A 22,397-nucleotide genomic window follows, 5' to 3' on the forward strand; every position below is an offset into this window, starting at 1 on the left:
TATTTGCATCATGGTAGAAAACTCATCCTCAAGGTAATATCTTCCCTGTGCTTGGTACGTGGGCATTGAGTCACCCAGCATGGATGCTGTTGTTTATGGGAAAAACCCTGCCAGCTCCTGGGCTAAAGCAGAGAACCCCTCAGAGCTGTGCGGGTGCCAAGAGTACATGACTGGACTCCGTGCTGCTCAAGGTAGAGGCAACCTGCCTTCTTCCCCTGGAGATTGTCCTGGTTTCTGGAAAGAAGGCACACAGTGGTATGCTGCCCTGTCCTGACAACGACAATGAGGTTGAAGCTGAGGGATAGAACACATGCCTGAGCATCAGTAGACGTGTGGGCATGTAACCTGAACAGGGAAAGTCACTGTCATTCTGCCCTGCTCAGGGCTTTCCCAGCTTTTTGTGTGTTTGTTTTTAAAGATCTCATGATGTAGCCCATGCTCACTATACAGCTCAAGGTAGCCTTGAGCACAAGATCCTCCAGAGTGCTGAGATTACAGGTATGCACCACCACGCAAAGCAACTTCCCCAACTTGTTGGTAACAAACTCCAAATGCTCTCTTGACCGGCCAGAGTTCAGGGAACTGACCTCTGGGCACCCTCCACCCTCCCGCCCCATCTTGTTTCCTCTTTAGCCACTGCCAGTCTTCAGCTGGACAATGGGGCTGGCCCTCAGTGGGGTACTTTCCCTCACTGCCTCTTCATTCACCTCCTCAAGAGACTTTGTACATGACAAACCAACCCCTCGTCTGCCTGCGCCTGCGTCTCGCGGGACTCTCTTTTTATAGCATTCCGTGCACCTGACATCCTGTATTTATTTGGTGTTTGCCCTCTTCACAAGGAACAGGAGAAAGTGCAGACTGTTTTCTACTGCTGGCTGACTCCCCAGACTTTCTGGCAACACCTGGCCATCCTAAGGACAGGGTCAGTGTTTGCAGGACGAAACAATTCCACTGCTAGCCCAGCCACAGCTCCCCAGACATGGTTCTTTTCTAGGAACAAGGAGAGTCAGCGTGGCCACTTCCGCCCCTCCCCCCCCACTGCCCCACCTAGAGAACGGATGGGCACGGGGAAAGGAACAGGAAGAGGTTAGATAAGGAAAAAGCCCAAGCCAATGAAAACAGCGTGAGAAAAAAAATGAACAAGTTCCTCTCAGACTATGATTAAAAAATGACAATGCTAGATAAAATTTTGGGTTAAAACAACACACAGGCCTGTTCCAAGAATATCACTTACGGTCCAACTTTTAATATTCTAATTAGAACAGAGGTCAAAGGATCTTTAAAATGCAATAAATAGCTCCTTTTATTAGCATATACACACCAAAGGTCTCAAAATACTTGTGAGGTAACTATTAAAAAAGCCCTTCAACATCTACTCTGAAAAACACATCTTTACAAAGTCCTTTCAAAGTCCCTCAAAACTGCTAATGGAAAAAGATGTAAGTGGCAAAATTAAATGCTTTGCTAAAGACATATTTCTCCTATATAGAGAAAGGGAAGGATGGAGAGCAAAAGAGAGGCAAAAAGCATAGAGCCCCCTGGAGGCCAGCAGGCAGCAGACACACAACTGAAACACACTATGAGGAATCCAGCCCCCACTTGGTCCCAGGCTTCTGAAAACCTGAGCTTCCAGCGATGAATCCAGCACTATCCGGTATGATGTTGTGGACTCTTGTGTAATCCCACACTATCCAAGGAGTCACCACGATCCTCATGTGTACATGAGGTGTGTATGTGTGCATACACACACACACACACACACACACACACACACACACACACACATATACACACATATATGCTATGTATATAAAGCACTAGCAATCTGGTTACCATGATGGGGGAAATGAACTTTGATTTCATTTAATGTTCTACAGGACCTGGAGAAACTTCTCTGCAAGAACCAGGTAAATACAGTCACAATGCTTATGCTGATTTGCAAGGAAGGCCACAAAATTGACACTGCTAGTTAGTGTTTGAGGGGGGTTAAAAAAAAACCATTTGGAACTGTAATTCTCATAATTGGGTCATAGTTTGAAGGGGGTTCCTTAATATCCGTAGGCCGGAGAAGCAGCCTTGATCTATTTCTGTAAGCAGAGAGGTACATGCTCTATTTCTTCCCTGGCCTCCTACCAAGGTTGGGAACAAGTTTCATATGTGATGTAAGTAGCCCCAGAAATGGATTCTCTGGATGCGCCCAAAGGCAACATTATTATTTCTCAGGAAAAAAGACATTGGTACAGTGAAGGAGGTGTCACATGCAGAGGCTAAGGTTGGGAATCAGTGTGACAGAAGTCCCTGTGTGTGACAGAAGGAATGGCTACAGCTTCCTGCCACCAAGTCTCTTCTGTCCAAGAAAATGGAAGGCAGGATCCCCCACCCCCACCCCAAACTTGTCAAAACATCTCTTTCATGGCTGGGTACTGGTGGCTCACACTTGTAATCCTAGCTACTCAGGAGGCTGAGATCTAAGGATTGAGCTTTGAAGTGAAGCTGTGGCTCAAGAGGTAGAGCAGTAGCTTTGAGCAAAAAGAGCTAAAGGACAGCAAATGGGCTCTGAGTTGAAGCCCCAGTATTGGCACAAATCATCATCATCATCATCATCATCATCATCATCATCATCATCATCATCATCATCATCATCATCTCTTATTGGCTATTTATACAATCCACATTCAATTTAGGGCCATGTCTTACGCTTTCAGAATCCCAGGATACCCTTGACCAAGGCCATATAGAATACTGTGGGGTAGAGGTTTCACCAACGTAACATATTCTACAGTTCCACTGGGAGTTCCTATGTTTCTGGGCTCTGATTGGCCAACTGGAGTTTCTGCCATGCTTAGATACAGCAGATCCCTAATGCTCATCCCTCAACACAAACACCCCGCAAGGCCTCCCCTAACTCCAGCTGGCACCATTTTTCTCCCCCGCCCCAAACTGTTAGTCCTCATGCTGTGCCACCTGGTACATCATGCCTCATAGGGAGCAGCCCCATCACTGTGCCCCTCTGAGTGGGCTGATGGCCATCAATGAGGACACACACTGCTACCTCCACTCAAGGAGATGGGACCAAAGTCACACTGGTGCCTACAGCCAGGAACAATGCAGCGTGGCAAGGTAGCATGTGTCTGTGCTCCAGTGTGAGATACCAAAGCAACTCTGTTGGCTCAGGTCACCCTACAAAAACAAAGCCAGACTAAGAAAGGACAAATTTAATGAGAACCATCAAGTGCTACTACTGCCCCCAGGGCTGGATGCTTCTTCTCTCTGGTGCACAGAGAGGGCATATAGGTTGGGTTAGGAAGCTGCAGACAGACCCTGGACCCAATCCCCAAGTGGCCATCTTGGACATGTCACATGCTGACCTGGGAGACCCTTCCAGGCCTGCGGTAAGTGACAGCAATGAAGCAGTACTCTCCCTAAGTCCACCTTCCAGCAGAGTTTAGAGCATTAGCATATTTTACAGAGAGCCAGCAGAAAAGTTTAATTGCCCTTAATTACCCAGTTCAAGAAGGCTCCTGGATAATGGCTCTCAGATTTCTTGCCTGGTACTGACGTAATTTCCCTGACTCTGGCTTCATTATATCTCTAGCTCAGAGGCGAGAGGCTCTCCAAGGTGCCTTTCCATGGGACAATGACATTCTAGAGAAGGCCAGGCCACCGTGAAAAAGGGTGCTTGTATGAGAAGAAGTCACATAGTCAGCTTGCACTCTGTGCGGATGGGCATGCCCGTGCAAATGTGCGATTGAGTGTGAGTACTATGGAGAAGGGGAGGGGAGGATACTCTTGCTCTACTCAGAGGAAGGACTGAGACAAGGAATATGTAATCAGAAGCCATCACAATTACAAATGTAAATGAACAGGCAATTGGCACTGACCTTTGTAGATTGTTAGAGGACTAATTAAGGCAAATCAAGAACTCTGTTCCAACAGAAAAACAAGATAGTGCACACCCTGAGAACTACTCATGGCCTCTTTGTGGGGATGCAGAATGCAGAAAGATCAGACGCAACTGAACTACAAATGCCTCACACTGACAAACGGAAAACCATCTCACAAACAAAAGACAGTCAGGATCCACTTCTTGGCATGTTGATGTGCTGCTACAAATATCTATTCACAAGCACTATCATCATTTGAGCTCTTGTTATATGTCTGACACTCTTTGACTGAACATTAAGAAATCCCATCCAGGCACCAGTGGCTCACGCCTGTAATCTTAGCTACTCAAGAGGCTGAGATCTGAGGATCGCAGTTCAAAGCCATCCTGGGCAGGAAAGTCCGTGAGAGTCTTATCTCCAATTAACCACCAGTTAACCACCAGAAAACTGGAAACACTGCCATGGCTCACATAGCAGAGTACTTGACTTGAGCTGAAGAGCTGAGGGACAGTACCCAGGCCCAGAGTTCAAGCACCACAACCAACACACACACACACACACACACACACACACACACACACACACACACACACACACACACACACACACACACACACACACACACACACACACACACACACACACACACACACACACACACACACATTTTAAGGGTGTGCCTCATATTTAGAGTGCACCCTTCTGCCAACTGTGAAAAAAAATTGTCAAATGAGGGCTGGGAAGGTGGCTCAGTGGTAGAGCGCTTGCCTTGCATGCCCAAGGCCCTGGGTTCGATTCCTCAGCACCACATAAGCAAAAAGAAAAAAGCTGGAAGTGGCGCTGTGGCTCAAGTGGTAGAGCGCTAGCCTTGAGCTGAAGAGCTGAGGGACAGCGCCCAGGCCCAGAGTTCAGGCCCCACGACCGGACCCCAAAAAAAAAAAAATTGTCAAATGAGAAAAAGTCAAATGAGAAAGCTGAAAATGATTTATTTTCTTGTCCTTATAAGCTGTGTGATTTACGTACCACTTACTCAAACTTGGTTTAAAAGAAAAGACCCTGGGCTGGGAATGTGGCTTAGTGCCTTGTATGCATGAAGCCCTGTGTTCGATTCTTCAGTACCACATACACAGAAAAGGCCGGAAGTGGTAGCAAAAGAAAGTTCAGGGACAGAGCCCAGGCCCTGAGTTCAAATTGGCAAAAACAAAAAGATCCTCTAAGCAAAGCCAGAGAGTGTTACAGTAAAGGTCATCACCAAAATCTCATCATGGCCTGGCAAGCCTCCCCGATCCCAGAAATTCACTCCCTTGAAAGCCTAGGATGTGCACCAGTCAAGGGGCAATGCTGTCTTTTGCTCGGAGCAACAGTGCCTTAAATTCTGAACGCTCATGTTCTCTGTAAACCGAGTCAGAGCCCAATCGCCTTAAGTGCCTGAGTTAGTCTATTAACCAGTTTATCTGTGCCAGCGGCCCAGAGTAGACAGCGGCTACATCCCCCAATTCACAGCATGCCTTACATGTAGTAGGCCCTTAACAAAGAACTGTTTGATGTAATTGCAGTGTAGGAAGCTTGAAAATCTTTGTCTATATGAAATTAAATGTAACTAAGGCGAGGGGAGTGAGAGAAAACAAGAGGAGGAAGAGGAGGAGGGAGGAGTCAGGCCAACAGCAGAAACACAATGGGCTCCTTGTATTCTTGAAGCTTCCAGCACTGATACAGCGAAATTAACTACAGTTTCACCCGGGAGCCAGAAATGTCTTTTTAATAAGTAAACAGGGAAGGTGATCCTACACGTGACCCACCCATGCGAGCTTTCCATCTTCCTAGAACTTCGAGTCCACTAAAGGGAAGCAGACAGCCAAGGCCAGCAGTCGAGAGATAGATACAGATACGGCACACTGCACGGAGCTGGGGTGAGGGTGGGGGGTGGAGGGGGAGGGGGGGTGGGAGGTGGAGGAGAAGATGGGAAGGAGGTCTGGGGGAATGAAGTGAAAAAAAGAAAAACCACAGATCCCCATGAAGTCAAGAGACACCCCCAACCCCTACCCTTTCAGTCCTGCAGATAAAAAATGGAGAGAGATCTTCACCTGGTTAGGCTGTTTTCCAAGGTGTATATTTCTAAGTCATTTTTATCTTTTATCTTTGGTGGGGGCTGTGTTAGGGATTGAAATGAGGGCCTGTGCATGCTAAGCAAGAAGTCAACTACTGAGTCACCTTTACAAACAGGCAGACTGACCACGCAAGTGTGTGTTTACCCTAGGCTGGGGACTACACAGCCCAGACCCCAGCCAGCCTGCTCACCTGAGTGAGGCTACACACGAGTACAGCAGCCAGGCCTTCTCCCTCTGGCCCAGGACAGCACCCACATGTGACGCACTGGCCCATGAGACCTCGTAAGGGTCTTGTGCAGCCATCAGCAGCGGCAGCCAACTGCAGCCATTCCCAGAAAGTTCTAAAGGATGGAGGAACCTTCACAATTTCCTGGACTTCGGTGCATTCCTCAGACCAACAGGTTCCTATAGGAGAGCAGGCTGCATGGAGAACCTGGCTGGTTGGCAGACAGGTAAGCCGAGCAACAGAAAGAGAAGACACCATTCCAGAGAGGCTGCCATCCCTCGTACGAACTCATAGCAGTACCAGAAAACTGGGTAGGAGGCCCAGAGCCCAGACGAGAAGTGCCTGATGATGGCTGTGGCAGATGAACCAAAGAAGAGGACAGGAAAAGAAGAGAAGAGGAAGAACACCATTATTATCTAGGGACGGTACAGCAGCACCACTGGTGTCCAGTGTCTGAGCTCAGACAGAGCAAGCAGGGCCCCCAGGGAGGCCCAAAGGCTTCCTTGTGCTCCATCCACCATGCAAAGGACGCTTCTAGCTGGAGGACTGTGTCCCAATCCTTCAGTGAAGGAGGAGAGAAGCAGGAGTGCTTTTCCAAAGTCCATGTTTACAAGTACGAGGCTGGTGATCTCAGATCTTCAGTTCTATCAGCCTCCACGTGTCCCCTTTCTTGAGAGATGCTTTCAAGTTTTTAAGAGCCAATGACCCGGGGGACAGGGAGGATATGTTTTAAGATGTGTTCTTTTACAGAGATTTCTAGAACAGAACCAAGTTTCCCGTGCACGTCAGCGGTGAGTGTTACCTAATCGCCTGCCCCTGTGTCGTCAGTCGGTGGAGTACAAACCTCTCTAGAGCGTGTGTGTGGGAGGGCGCGGGTGGAACAACAACATGACTGCAAGCCAAGGACAGTACAAAAGGATCTGGAAGTGCGGAGAGGAAGTCTATCATCTGGGCTGAGGTCGTTCACATACTTCGGGAGGGAGCAAGGCCCCTAATACGCATTAAATGACAGGAGCCCAGAAGGCAGCGCAGAGGAGCAGACTGCATCAATAGAAGCATTACATTATAAAACAGGGGACTGCTTGTTCCAGCCCAGAGACCCGGGTGAGATGGCAGCTGTACCCTGTTTAGTTTGGGGCACCTCATTAATAAAAAAAGGGAATTCTGAGCAGAGGGAAAGAAAGAACTGAGGGGTGAAAGGGACCAGCTTTTCTCGGAAGCTCGACACAATGACACGCACAGAGCTGGCAAAAACCAAACGAGCCACACACGGGGAAAGAAACGGCCCTGCACATGTTGATAGAAAGATGGAGAATGCCGTGACATGCCTCAAAGCAGAACAGCAGAAAGCAGCAGCACCTAGCAGGGGCCAACATACTCCAGTGGGACCAGGGCCCCCACAGCCAGGAGGCCCAAAGATCTGAGGCTTTGGGGATGGACGAGTGTCTGTGGGTGCTGGTCCCCACTGTACTCCTGAGAACACTCGTACAGCAGGTTGCAATTAAGAGACTAAGCAGGAGTTGCAGGGATGGAGTGTCTAGGCTTGAACCAGAGCAGACATCTGGAAATACATGGGAAGGGAGCGTCTTTGTAGTGACTTGGAAGTGATTTAAAAAAAAAACAAAAAACTTATCCTGGTCACGCTAACAGCACTTTCCTGAAGAGATGATTTGGATTGACTGTCAGAAGACAGGAGATGTTGCCTTTCACCAAAATAAGCAAACTCAACCATCCCAGCAAAGTTACTATATGGGGGCCAGTCCCACAGTGGGAACTGCAGCTTTATTTCCACGGACAAAGTAGCCATGGGGTAAAAGCGGGAGCGGGGAGGGGGAAAGGCTTCGGCTGGGCACCTCCAGGAGGAAGTGAAGCTGATGGAAACACAGAGCACACAGAACAATCGGAGATTAGGAAATGTCTCCTCTGCCACGGGAAGGCTATGAATTAATCATAGGTACCTAGAAAAACCAGGGAAAACAAAAAGTTGTACAAGAAGGTAAATGAAATTATAAAACTCTACATGGCTCGGCTGTGATTAATATTTATAGAGTTATAATAATGAAAACACTGAATATTAATAGAACCCCAAATTATGATTTCGTCCTAATGGAAGATGGAGGGAGGGGAGGATGGAGTGCTCAGGGAGGTTACAAGATGGGGGTAGGCAACTGATTAGTACATAGGGGTGTGGAGTGTGAGCGCGCGGGGACCGTGTCGATGGAGTACCGGCAGGGGTGTTGGGGAGGAGGGGTGCCAATGCAGTGTGCTGTGTGGATGAGTGAGAGGCTGCAGCAGGCTGCATGCTGGTGGCGTGTGCTGAGTATGTACGGGACAGAGCTGGGTAGAGGCCTAGCATCTGTGTATTCCAGGGGGAAAGGATGTTGATGTGGGTGGTATCTGTTTGAATGTGCAGATGTGTGTGTATGAGAGAGAGAGAGAGAAGAGACAGAGACAGAGACAGAGACAGAGAGACACAGAGACGAAGACAGAGACAGAAACAGAGAGACAGAGCAGGTAGTAGTGGGTTCATAAAATACTAACGCTAGTGAAACCCACATTGTCCAGAGCAGAAAACCAGAGACAATGCATGAAGTGTCAAAAATAAGCAAGAAACAGTAGCAGAAATGTGCACGGAAATATCGGGAAAAAAGTCTCCAAGGAAAACACCTGAAGGCTGAAATTTGGAGGAATGGGATGGGATTGGGCCACACCATTCTTCGTAAGGTTTAACCTAACTTTTCACCTAGAAAAACTGAAAAAAAAAAAAAAAAAAAAAAAAAAAAAAGCGCAAATGCACAGCACTAGGATTAAAAGCCCGCACAGCACAAAGATGAAAAGCCCACATAGCTCAGTGGCTGAGGAGACACTTCAGGAGACCAAGACGCTGGTGGGGTCACTTCTTTAGACAAGGTGCCACGGGAAGGTAAAACAAGTCTGCCTGGATAAGCTTTGAGCTCAGTGTCCTTGAGGTGGGGCCAGTGCGGTGTCCAGAAGCTCCTGTTGTGTGGCAGCCACAGAGGACCAAGCTTCAAGAGCCGTGGAGGGAGGACTCGGACCTATGGGCTAGTGGAGGGTGTGGGGGGAAGGCTGAGGCCAGGAGCCATGGACAGGCATGGACAAGTGTGAAAAGAAGCAGGAAGACTAGAGAGAAACGCCCTAAAAGCCAAGAGAAGAGAGCTCTCAGGAGGAAGGAGCCAACTCTTTCAAACACTGGGGAAAGTAAAGAACTAGGCTGAGCAGGGCCAGCTTCTGAGTTGACAAATGCAACACAGATGGCAACAGGTGATGGCAGGCTGAGGTGCGGAAGACGAGCGATAGGCTCTTTGAGAACCATTGAAGGTTCAGTTGTAGAGTAACAATAGGGATTTAGGATTAAGACAGGACTTTGGTTTTCTCTCCCCAAGGATGATAGAGAAGAGACTTTGTTTTTGGAGACAGGTCTTCTACATAACCTAGGCTGGCATCCAACTGGAAATCCTCCTTCCCAGCGATGGGATTATAGGGGTGCCTCACCATACCTGGCTTACTTTATTGTTTCAAAGAGGCAAACAGTCGGCTGAGAATGTGGCTTAGTGGTAGAGTGCGTTCCTAGCATGCATGAAGCCCTGGGTTCCATTTCTCAGTACCCCAGAAACAGAAAAAGCCAGAAATGGCACTGTGATGCAAGTGATAGAGTGCTAGCCTTGAGTGAAAGACGCTCAGGGACATTGACCAGGCCCTGAGTTCAAGCCCCAGGACTGGCAAGAAAACAATAAAGATAAAAATAAAAGATGCAAGCAACTGTCTTGTGCTGCCAAGTTATAAGAGGAAAACCTAAAGGCTGAAAACACGGAGGAGAGGAGGTAATTCTATGACATGACATCCCAATGAGAATAAGAGTCACAAACAAGAGGAAGAAAACAAAAGTGACTACAGATGAGATGAAGGAGGGCAGGGAGAAAACAGGTGAGTTCCGCCACAAGGTGTAGACTTCAGGAAGTAGACTTCGTGACATCAGGGTTCACAGAACAGTGGGACTCGCTCTTGAACACAACTGAGGTTTTTACAAGTGCTGGTTCTGATCCTCACTGAAGTTCATTTTACCCAGACTGAGTACCGATCAAGGTCCAAAATATACTATCTGCCTGGTCAGGATGAACCAATGATGGACATGCAGGAGGACTTTGGGAGCCAAGGACAGATCCTCTGTGGCCCTGCTCTGTAGGTGTGACTTCCTTGTGGTTGCGTATATGCCCAAAGTAAAGTGGTGCTAAGATTCTGAAAAGGACGCACCAAAGAGACCCTTCTTTCAAGAACACAATGTCCAGAAGAGGGGCCACCGTCGAACCCGACACTCAGCTACACAGGTAATACATCGGCCCCCAGAAAGATGTCCACAGGAGGCGGATCAAGACCCATGCCCAGACCCAGCCTGTCCTGAGGGGCTCGTGAGATGCCTCACCTGGGTCAGTGGAGGGACACCTGCGGATGGTGAAGATCTGGCCCAGGTCCTCGTCCTCCTCGGGCAGGCCCTTCTGCAGCCGCTGTAGCTTACGCAGACTCTCGCTGCGCTGGTGCTTCATGGAACGCACGTGCTGGATGAGGTTCAGCTTGGCCTTTGTGGAGTAGTTGCACAGGACGCAGTGGTAGTAGCAGCTCTCGCCCTCCACGCCACTCTCATGTTGCTGCAGGTGCTGCGGGGACAAAGGAGAGGGACATACCCCCGGGTCAGCCACTTGAAGCCGCCACTGCCAAGAACCCATCCCTGTCCCCACGGTAGCCAGAGACACGCCACCAGGGACGTATTAGGACCGTGAACTGCACAACTGTTGATGATAAGGGTCCTTAGGTGGGGAGTTCTGCATTCGCTGAAAGGTGTCCCTTTCTCCAGTAGTTCCCTAGAGACAAGCAGCATAGGACACACATTCCTGTCTTCCCCAAAGGCCCATAATGGCTCATCCACTGGGCCTTCCCAGTGTCACACAATTTCAAATGTTCTTCCTTTCATGCTCCAAAGTGCCTTGCTTTATTTAGGATGGGGTGGGCAGGCTGAACTGCACCGCCTGTTTTTATACACTGGCGTTGAACAGTTGTTGAAGTGAGATGGTAGGGCCTAAAGAGACTAAAATGGTACCGCTGGGCCCTTTGCAAAGCCAGCCAGCCACACTTTGCTCTGGTGACCTAACCTGCGGTCACCTACTGCATCCCCGGTCAGCAGCCAACGCTGCTGTTGGGCATTCCATAGGAGAAATAACTTGATGTTGTTGTTGTTTTGGTGCTGGTCCTGGGGCTTGAACTCAGGTCTTAGGCACTGTCCCTGAGCTTCTTTTGCTCAAGGCTAGCTCTCTACCATTTGAGCCACAGCTCTATTTCTGCTTTTTCTGTGATTAGTTGGAGATAAGAGTCTCACAGACTTTTCTGCCTGGGCTGGTTTTGACCTGTAATCCTCAGATCTCAGCCTCCTGAGTAGCTAGGATTACAGGAATGAGCCGCAGGTGCCCTGCGACAACTTGTGTGCTGAGAGAATCCAAGATTAAGCCTCCCTCTGAGTTAAAAAAATGACAGAAACATTACTTTCTCCCAATTTCTCTCTGTCAACCTCTTAAGGACATCTGGATCCATCACTGGTCAATACTGCTGGTCACCCTGGTGTCTCTGTTCTATGTTGTGGACAAGGGGCTGGGTCCAGAGTGGGGAAGCTCAAGGGCCAGCAGTAAACAGGTACTCATGGAAGCAGAGTTCCAGGCACAAGAAGAATGGAGGTCATACAAACAGCAGACCCCACAATTGCCTAGGAGAGTTAAAGATCATCCAAAATCAGGATTCACCATGTAATTTTAAGGCTTTGTGAGAATTCAATGGAAGCTCTTGATCTTGTTTACTGACGGTCAGGGAACTGACCCACTCTGGGTATAGAAAGGCCAATTCCTTCTCCTAATGACTTCCCCATCCCATGGCTCGAGAGTCATCTTTCTGGAGGAGAAATTCAGGTATGAGGCCTTCATATGCTCATGAGACCCTCTGTCCTTCCCTCTTTCTCCTCCTTCCTCCCGACTCACCCCAGTGCCTGAAGCCCACAGCTGTGCTTTAGGTCACTGGTCTCCTTCTGGACCCCAATCAACCTGTTTGACATCTGTACCCCCATCATGATCTCAGGTTCTGCTGGGATATCTTCCTTGCCCAGCTTTTAATGCAAGATGCTGAAAAGCCAGCGGCGGTTAGAAGGGCCTGTGCTCCTCAGTGAAAATACCACAGTGGCCCTAAGAGCCCTTCCTGCCTAAAGAGTTCAGGCTCACAGGCCCATATCCCAACCCCACTGCAAAACCTAGGTTAGCCCAGAAGCATGCTCGTGCCTATTAAAAAGAGAAATATGAATGGACCCACTAGGTGCCACAGCAAGCCCACCAGAGGCTGGAGGTTCTAAGGCATGGGGCCTGGCTGAAGACTTCCACTCAGCCAGCCTGTGGCCGCAAATGCAAAGGGCCTTTACAGGCACCAAGTGGGAACAATCTAGCCCTGTCCTCCATAGTGGCCGAGTCCACACAGACACAGTACATGGAGCCAACATCCCCTACAAGTCACAGCTGCCTTAGAACGATTTCACAACCAGGAGCTAGAACAGCCAATGAAAGCTAAGCTCATTGTGAGAGGCCGAACAAATTACAGTCTACAATAAAAAGTTACTCTTCTTGAAATAAATTGCTAAGTCTTTAATGTTTTATCATCGGGGTTGCTCTTCTAAGACAAGGCACCTTGCACAGGACTCGGGGAGGATGGGAGACCACCAAGGCCACATCCTAGGATGAAAGAGGCTAGAGCTTTGGTGAGGTAGATGTGGAAGGAAAGATTGGGCCTGCCCATAGTTTCTTCTCCCCAACTGTCTATAAAATCCTTCAAAAACTTCCATCTTGAATAGGATCTTCCTAGGAGCAAGAATCTGACCAGGGATTAGAAACAGGAAATGTACAAGATCCAGAAACTGCTATCCAGCACTAAGACCAAAAGAATTACATTTATTAAAGCATCAACTAAAACTGAGCAAATAAAAACAGAGAACTTAGCCAGAGCCCAGAGCAATTCGCATCAAGCAATTCTGGTGCTATATCAACTACAAAATCAGAGAGAGTATCACGAAAGCCTGAACTTCCAAACCCCTCTCCTCCCCCTGAAACAGGATTTCCTTGCAATATGGCAGTGGCTTTTAAATATAAAATTTTAATATAGACGTGAGGGTTCCATTCCAAATGGCTGGCGTTTCCAGTCTCCAAGCCAGAACAGAAGGATACCACAGCCAGCAAGTATTGGACAGAAATTAAGATGTCAGGTCCCTTTTGTCCTCAGATCCAGGGGATCTTGGGTGATGGGGCTTGTGTAAACCTTGAATTTAATAAAGACCATATTGGGAATCTGGGAGGAGGATGAACAATAGCTGCCATTACCACCAAACGCTGATAGCTCACAGACCTGTGTTCCTAGCTACTCGGTAGACTGAGCTCTGAGGACTGAGGTTTAAGGCCAGCCTGGACAGGCAAATCTGTGAAAGTCTTATCTCCAATTAACCTGCAAAAAAGACAAACTAGAGGTGTAAAGTACCAGCCGTGAGAAGGCCTGAGTTCAAGCCCCAGTACTAGTAAAACACACACACACACACACACACACACACACACACACACACACACACACACACACACACACACACACACACACACACAGACGCGTGTGCGCGTCTGATGAACACAAAGTCCAAAATCACTGTTCCTGCTCCGCTGAGCTCATGATGGGAAACTGTACTTTCTCACGCTGCCACAAATTTGTATGCCTGTCACTGAAGAGTCTTTTTGTAAAGGGAATAGCTGGCCATGCACTACAAATCATGGGGCAAAGAATAAAAGGCAAGGAGGAAACCAGACCCTACTCTCTTTCACTGATGGTGGTAGCGGGAGCAGCTAGGATCCTTCCTTAGAGACTTACTCAAAAGTTACAGGCAAACTTCTAAGTTTGTTTTGCACTCCAAGTTCTAAAGACGCTTAAAAAAAATCCTGGATAAACCATATTCTGAGGCTGTTAAGAAACATCTGTTTCTAAAGGCTACATCCTATCCAAACTTCTAGTCGTGACCTTGGGCCACTGATGCCTATGTGAGTGTGACAAATTTTGTCCTTGCTTCTTCTCAGGCTGAGAATAAACAGGGCCCGGGGCCCAGCAAAGGGTCCTGGAGTGGGTGCCTCCTCCACACCATCCAATCATGTCCTAGTCTTGCACAGGTCCATGTGTAGGCCCCGTGGGCCAGGCCCCCCTCCCTCCTGAGTGAGGCCGCTTCTCCCGAGGATCCCACATTCAGAACCTTTCTCATGTTTAGTGGCAGAAGAGGATTCCACGGAGCGAGTCAGGCAGCCAAGGACATGCCTTCCCTGCAGAAGAGCGGAGATGTTTTCATTTGGAGAAGGAGGGAGAATAATTTGTTCCTGACCTAGCTAATTAGAATACCCTCAATTGGGATCACAATGTATTTAATTAAATTCACTGTAATATATGAAGAATCCACCAAGGCACAAATCCCAGTGGTACACTCGATAACTGAGCTGCCTCCTTCCAGAGTTCTTGCTCTCCTCGCCAGGCAGGAAATTTTTCTCCCACGCAAACCCTGAATTCCCCAGTGTTCCCTTTCTGTCTCTACCACAGGGCTCTCCCATCAGGGTGGAGGGGGGGACCCAACAGCTTGTTTTACTTCTTTCCCTTTTCTTTACTCTGTGTTCGGGATTCCTTCCTGGCTCCCCTTGTCAGGTCGGGAGTATGTTTAAAAAACAAAACAAAAACAAAATGACAACATTGGCTGTGGTTAGTGTGCAGCAGCACAGGGTCCCCAGAGACCAACAGAAAGCCGGCGGCGCAGTCTATTTGCTGGGATATGGTGTGGTTCGATTGCAAATGTCTACCACACACACACACACACACACACACACACACACACACACACACACACGCACGCACGCACGCACGCACGCACGCACACATGCATGATGATCAAACCCAGAACCTGCAGTGACACAGAGGATCTTCTGGGGGTTACCAGGAGGGCATCTTTATGGCCATACGGTACAAACTCCTAAAGACCACAGGAGCCTCTTGGCTCACTGAAGAGATCTCCAACTGAATGGCAAATCTATTACTGAGGAAGGATGGCCAAGTGGCCAATCAAGAAAGGAAGATCACCCAGCTAAATAATGAAAGGTGCGACTGAGAGCCAGCCTCTACTTGTATCCTTAAATGCAGCTAAGCTTTCCCTTGGCTGTTTCTGCAGCTCACTGTCTGTTTTAGAAATTGCCTACAGGGGCTGGGGATATGTATGGCTGGGAGGAGAGGGTTTGATTAGCACAAAGGAAGGCCCTGGCTTGGATCCCTAGCACATAGGAACGCATGAATGAATGAGCAAGTGGATGAATGAAGAAATAAAATGTGTCTGCAAAACACTAGGTATATGCTCTATATAGGGCAGAAGGACTTAAAGAGTCGAGGAGCGAGATTAAGTACCCAGGTTGAGTCACATATGGAAGCAGAAAAAAAAGGCGCAAGAATCTCCAACTGCTCCAAAACAGGGCAATAGAGATCAGAGCAGAACATCCTTGAAGCAAGGGGTGGAGAATGTGAATGACACATGCTGGCTGGCCATCACCTACTGTTAGCAATGGCAAGAATGGCTCGCTCAATACTGAGTAGAGATAACAACCACCCTCCCCCGCCCCAAGATTGAACCCAGGTTTCAAGGTAAGCACTCTGTCATTTGCACCACATTCCAAGCCTTGCGGTTTGTATTACCTTGTTTTGGAAACTGGAACTGGCCTCGACTTTTGATCCTCCTCCTGCCTCAGCCTCCTGGTAGCTGGACACAGACAGCTTTCCTTATGTCCCTTTCTAATCATTCCCAGAGATGTGTGCTCTACAATGCTCAGCTAGTAGGAAGATGGCACTGCTATGTTCTTCACATGGGAATATCTAACACTTCACCGTCCAATTCTATGACTTTCCCTCCAGAACTAGTTCAGGGAGAAGGACCCAGAGAAGGCTCACCCTCCCTGCACGAAGGCACCTCCAGCAAGCAGTTGGATGTGGTACATAAAGTGAGCGTGAAAAACAAATTAATAATTAAAAAAGGAAGGAAGGACTAGGGGCCAGGCTGCATTACCCATTAGTATGTTCTGTTCATTCACCCTGGCCAAATGCTGCACGTCAAAGAAGGCTCCTGTTATAAAATAATGCATCGTGGGGGAAAAGAAAGTGTTCCTGTTACTTGTTTCCCAGGAAAACTAACCAACTTCTGTCAGAGAACATTGATTTCCATGAATCTAGAGAGGCCCCACGTCCTCCCTCCTCTCTAACAACAGAAAATGCCTAGCATCTGGCTCTTCATGCATGGGATGCAAACTATTGATCAGGATTTGTCCTCTTTAAAGTAGGAATGGACAGAGTACATTCACATGCACACGTGCGCCTGCAAACACACACACACACACACACACACACACACACACACACACACACACACACACACACACACACACACACACACACACACGAGCCATTTGCAAAGGACACTTCCAAGGAGAGTAACACCTGGTCCAATAAACACACTCCCAACCCACCCTCTCTTTACTTTGGGGTACACGGGACATAACCCTATTCTGAGACCATCTGAATATGGCAAGGCTCTAGGGTGAAAGTCAGTTTCCTTGCAGCCTTCCAAGGATACCAGACATGTCCTGTCCTGCCCATGAGAAACTCCTACTGGGTGTCCCAAGGCCCAGGCCCCTGCCGGGCAGGCAGGAGTCTAACTTTCCTCATCCATAAAGCCATAGATCCCTTAATGGAAGAGGCCACTGTTACGTCACCCCTCTGGAGGAAGAGTACTGACCACAGCATGCCAAGGGCTTTGGCTTCTCTCAATGGAAAAAAAAAGGGGCACAAAAATCTACACCAAGGAATCTGGTGAGGAGGAATGGGAGGAGGAAGAGGAAGGGGAGGGGGAGGGTGAGGGGGAGGAGGAGGAAGGGGAGGAGGAGGAGGAGGAGGAGGAGGAGGAGGAAGAGGAGGAGGAGGACACAGTTTTCACACCCTCCAACATCATAAGAACCAATGGAAGCTGTCAGTAGGCCTTCATAACTCCCAGTGGCAGGCAGTGTTCACTCACCTCCTCAAAGGAACCCCAAAACCCAGAGAGGGCATATGATCATCCCTAGGTGTCCCAGGGCACGGAAGACTCCAGGTCTGGAACCTGGGACTGGCTTCTAAGTCCACAGCCATCAAGCTATGCTGCACAAATGGCTGGGGCTTTCCAGGCTCAGGTATTCAAGTTGAATGCCTATAAAAAGAATCCTTTCAGATGTAATGCAACTGGGGTGAGGGCGGTTAATTTTTTTAATCAGTGAGGTTGAGTCCCTTTCAGATTTAATGTCACACTTTTAGGAAGAGGTGGAGAGGTCAACCTAAATATATAGGTATTTTCTGTTTAATCTTGGCTTTTCATCCACTCATGCCCTTGTCCTTGGCACATGCTAATTTAGTCCCATTTCACTGTGGGAGCCCTGCAGACACCAGAAGATATAAGCTCCAACCATGATTTATTAAGAAAAAAGCCAAAGGAAGCAAAAATGCTCCGTAGATCAATCCGTTTGGGTGGTCCTGCCCTATTTTCTGGTTTCTAGGCCAGGCTCCTCACGCCCCCGAAACAAGCCAGGCCTCTTTTCTAAGGGCGGGAGCAAGACTTGCTGCTCCTTCTGCAGGAACAACATTGCCTAATTCCAAAGTCGTCACCCTGAGCCAGACAGTAAACCCTCAGTGGAAAACTCAGTCTAAATATTCCACTCTACAAGCTGTACCTGCCTTGACTCTCAATCTTCCCTGGGTGGGGGAAGGGGGGGGGGGGGGGGAACAACCATGGGCCCTTGGGAAATACCGATACGTTAGCATAGGAGATTTTCATTTTCCTTCCTTATGACACCTCGAGAAAGGAGCTGCTGTCCAAACACAGGGAGGAAGTTCACCAGGTACATAGGGCTCTTTGCTAAGGTTCCTGCAAAGGTATAATATCACAAATGAAATGAAGGCTGCTTTCCACAGTGGTTGGGCAAGTGTCCACGGAGGTGTCAAGCCAAGTGGAACAGGGAAGTGGGCCAGCCAGCAAAATGGTTGCTCAAGGCTAACCTGGAGCTGTCCACCGTCCATGAACTCCCTATAGTTTCAAGAACATGACAGCCACCGGCTTTGCCAGGACAGCACACAGGTGACAGAGACTTTCTCACTCACCGAGACACCCTTCTGCCCCACCAAATCTAAATCCACATTCAAAACCAGGGGCGATTCCCATGCAGCAACATGGCAAAACACTATCACTAATATGCACAGGAAGACAGCCCTGGAGAAAAGCCTTGCTCTCCATACAAGTCACACACACACTGCGGGCCTCAGCATCTCTGGGACAGTAAGACACTCTCCTCACAGGAAGGCCAGGAGGATCTATGGGGTAGTTCATATAAAGTGCTTGCTACAGTTCATCTGATACGTAGTCTTTATAATAAATGAAGCTATTGTTATTTCATCATTTTTCAAATTGCTCTTTGAGATTAGAGATGGAATTTCACAGCACTGGACATAACCATATGAAGTGTCCTTTCGTATAACCAACCTCCATTACTCCCCAGATGTCAACCCATGGTTGACAGTAAAGAACCTGTGATACATTGACATGGCGGTGGCATGGGCCTGGGCCAACCTCTTTCTTAGAAAAGACGCTGAAGAAAATGAGGGAGGGGGTGACACTGCCCCCCCAAAAGTACTCTTTAGCTGTACATCACCTTTATAATAGCAATTTAAATTGGTTCAAGTTTGAAGTAACTCATTTAAAGTCCTGCACTAGTGTAGGCAGAGCCAAATCCAAAGGCCAGCTGTTGTCGCAAAGCCCTATCTGTTTACAATCCCTTTGCCCACCTGGTGTCAGTATATGAGGTGTAAAACCAAGGCCCATGTTCTTTATTGAGTCTGCCAATATCGCAGGTGAGGACCAAATGAGGAGAAAGAACTCTGGTGACGTGGCTGGTAGACATATCCCTTACTCCACAAATCCACTCTGAAGGATTTGCTTATTTGGATCTCCCACCCCAGAACCATCCACACAGTAGAAAAATGCTCTTCCTGGTGGGCCAAACAGGTGCAGCCTTTCGACTGTAACATGAAGTCATTCTTAAAAACACACGTGGAAAACCACATGGGAAAAACCACTGGAAGCCAAGACTGACTGCCCAGCTATTTGGCCCCTTCATGGTCTTCACACAAGAGCCTAGCTCTTGTTTCTGAAAGGTGGGTATGATCTGGCAGGCCTGGTGGGTTGGTGGTAGCATTAAGAATTCTAGCTCAGCAGTATTCTAACTTCAGCAAGCATGAGGTGAGGGGCGGGAGGGATGCCTTCCAGGCCCCTTGCTGATTCTGCACACTGAGGTGGAGCCCAAGAATCTCTTGAATGGCACCTGCCAACAAGAAGACCCATGTCAGAAAGCACACAGATATCCCAGGGCAGAGAGACCACAAATCTTCCGAGAGCCTTTCCAAGACCTTAAACTCTCTGACCTGCCCTTTTCTCAAAGAGTTTCAGATTTCAGCAAAGCACACCAGATAAATCATACGTCACCTGGCACACAAGAATCCACTTTAATGAAAAAGTCACACGGAAGCAGCTGCCCGCTACTGGTCTACTCCACATACTTCATGAAAGTTTTTTAAAAAGGCTCCATTCATCTCGCTCTCCCCTTTCACACCTGCAGTCTAAAATTTCCCGGGGCTGTGGCGGGAAGCAGGAGAGTCTTGATGGCCCAAGTACAAGGCATCACTTTTTCCCACTTTGCTGTGCATCCTGCTGGGTGCACCTGTCCAGATGTCTCATTGGAATTCAGCCCATGGGAGACTTAGAGTCAAACACGAGAAAAATAAATGATCATTCAAATTCCCTCCCACTCTCGTCAACTTTCTGGTTGCTGCTGCTGAGCGTGTGAAACTGACGCTCCAAACCAGAGGCTCCACGGTTTGCTGACAAATGCCTCCTACCTTCATTGTGGGAGCAGACAGCCATCCTGGCAGGGATGGTAGGCTATGGAGCACCCACAGGGCCCACTGCCTCCTCTCAAAACGGGACAAGTGATAGGGAAGAAGGGGGGCATTCCCTGTCAACAAATGCCTGCTGCTTTGTCCTTTCCTTCTGAATCCCAAGAACTTTCTGAAGGTTGAGGGGGACAAGGCCCATGGGTAGTTTCTGGACTTTACTTTTGGGGCTCCCTGCCTCTGCCCCCTCCATAAACCACCCAGACAAACACCCCAGCACTGAGTTTTGCTCCTGTCCCTCCCCTTCCTAAGTCTCATTAAAAGCCGATACTGTTCGGCCTCAAGATGGAGAGCTCAGCATGGATTTTACTGAACGTTAAATCAACCAGCGAGCGCAGCCAGCAAACTCTGTGGCACTTTAACTTTAAATAATGCAATAATTATTGAATTTCCTTTTTATAACTGAAGTGCTGGAATGTAAACAATGGGGCTGTAATTGCAGGAGGGGGGGGATCAATAGAGGCAATCGTTTTCAGCCATGTTAATTGTAAATACAATTGCTCCAAGATGTCAGCCTTGTTCTTCTTGCTCCCAGAATCATCCTAACGGATGACAGAGTCCAACTTTCCCATTACAGCTGTTCGTTCCTTTAAGAGGTTCTCAATCAGGTCTGATCAATCTGTCAAGATAATGCATGGAGTAAGTAAGACTCTTCCAAACACAGGCTCCCAATCAATAGCCCGGGCCAGCTTAATGAGGTGGGGCTAAGGCCCAGAGGGAGGTAACAGCCCCCAGCTTGTGCCTAGGTTTGGCAGGCTGGCTTCCTTGCATGGCCCTGATAAACAGATCAGCCCTTAATGAGGACATTAGTTATGCATGCTTCAGCAAGCAGCAAGGCACCCATCCCTGGGGACAGACGGACAGAAAACAAAATAGATTAACAGAAAACAATATGGTGCCAAATTAGGTCTAACTGAAGACTTTTCCCTCCTTCTCCTGCTTCCCTTAATTGTCCAGCAGAATGGAGGACATCAATTCATCATACCAGCGGGCAAGAACTTGGAGACCAGGCGCATCCCTGGGTTGGAGACCTCTGGGCATCTGCTCACTTCCCTCAGCTGTCCCTGAAGATTAGCACCCTCATTTCCTGGACACCATTGCCAGACCACAAGGAGCCTGGGGATCTCTCAGCCTCAGTAACAGCCAGGAGAGAAGCCTAATAGCCTCCTAGACCACCTGGAGACTAGGGATGGGGGAGATGGATGGGACTCGCCGTCTGTCCTGGTTAAGGATGAAGTAGCAGGCCCAGATCCCTGCAATCTGTGGCTCTGGGCTCAGCAGCCTGGTGAAGTGCATGGGAACTGAGGGCTGACTTCTCACAGGGTAACAGGGGATGTGAGAGCCGCCTGGCCTCCCCTGGAGGCCCCTGGACATCTGTACCTGGGATAGGTGGGGAAGGGCGTCCACTGTAGGAGTCTTTGAGAAAGAGCCATGCTAAAGGAAAAGTCCCTGGAGAGTCTAGCAGGCTAGGACCAGGCCTGGCTTCCCATGCTCATACTTGGCACAGCTGCTGATCCACACAGAGTTCTGAGAGATTGTTACTGACAGACTCAGAAAAACAAATACATTTGAGATCTAAATCTAAAAATAAAATATGGGCCTAAATAGAAAAGAGGGGAGAGTACTGCTGGAGAGAAGAAATAAGTGAGAAGAGAAGGGGGGAATGAGTATGATCGCAGGGCACTGAGTGCACGTATGAAAAGGTCATAATGAAATACATCCAAGTTAAAAAACTTCCATGTATGGAAAGAGCACAATGAAATCCCCTCGTTTCATACAATTAATATATAAGGAATAAAAGAATTTTCTTAATTGCTGGCTTCAGTTCTAAACAGATGAGGAACAACCTCCCTGGTCTTTACCTCTCAAAGCCTGGCCCACCACCCCATGTACCAACTCAGATCCTTTTCTTTCAGGGCTCTGCCCTGCTTGGGACGCCCCCCCCCCCCCCCCCCCCCGCTCCCCGCCACCTGCCAGGTTCTGAAAGGCTTTGGAATTTGCAGAAGACAGGACAGCGCCTCCACCAGGAAAGCCCTTTTCTGTCACACTCCACCT

General features: G+C 48.5%; 1 protein-coding gene across 5 annotated transcripts in view; it reads right to left on the reverse strand.

The window, feature by feature from the left end:
• LOC138815348 (zinc finger homeobox protein 3-like) overlaps nucleotides 1–22,397 on the reverse strand; it is a 243,070-nt gene that overhangs the window by 84,561 nt on the left and 136,112 nt on the right. For all 5 annotated transcript variants that reach the window (XR_011368300.1, XM_070004683.1, XM_070004680.1 and 2 more), the window contains exon 4: nucleotides 10,660–10,891. Coding sequence is in view for 4 of the 5 variants with exons in the window: in XM_070004683.1 (XP_069860784.1) it covers nucleotides 10,660–10,891 (232 nt within the window). In the remaining variant the exon portion in view is untranslated. The remainder of the gene's footprint in view (nucleotides 1–10,659; nucleotides 10,892–22,397) is intronic.

The sequence above is a fragment of the Dipodomys merriami genome, unplaced genomic scaffold (assembly GCF_024711535.1).
Source record: "Dipodomys merriami isolate MVZ:Mamm:240054 unplaced genomic scaffold, mDipMer1.0.p SCAF_64, whole genome shotgun sequence".
In the NCBI taxonomy this organism is placed as follows: Eukaryota; Metazoa; Chordata; class Mammalia; order Rodentia; family Heteromyidae; genus Dipodomys; species Dipodomys merriami.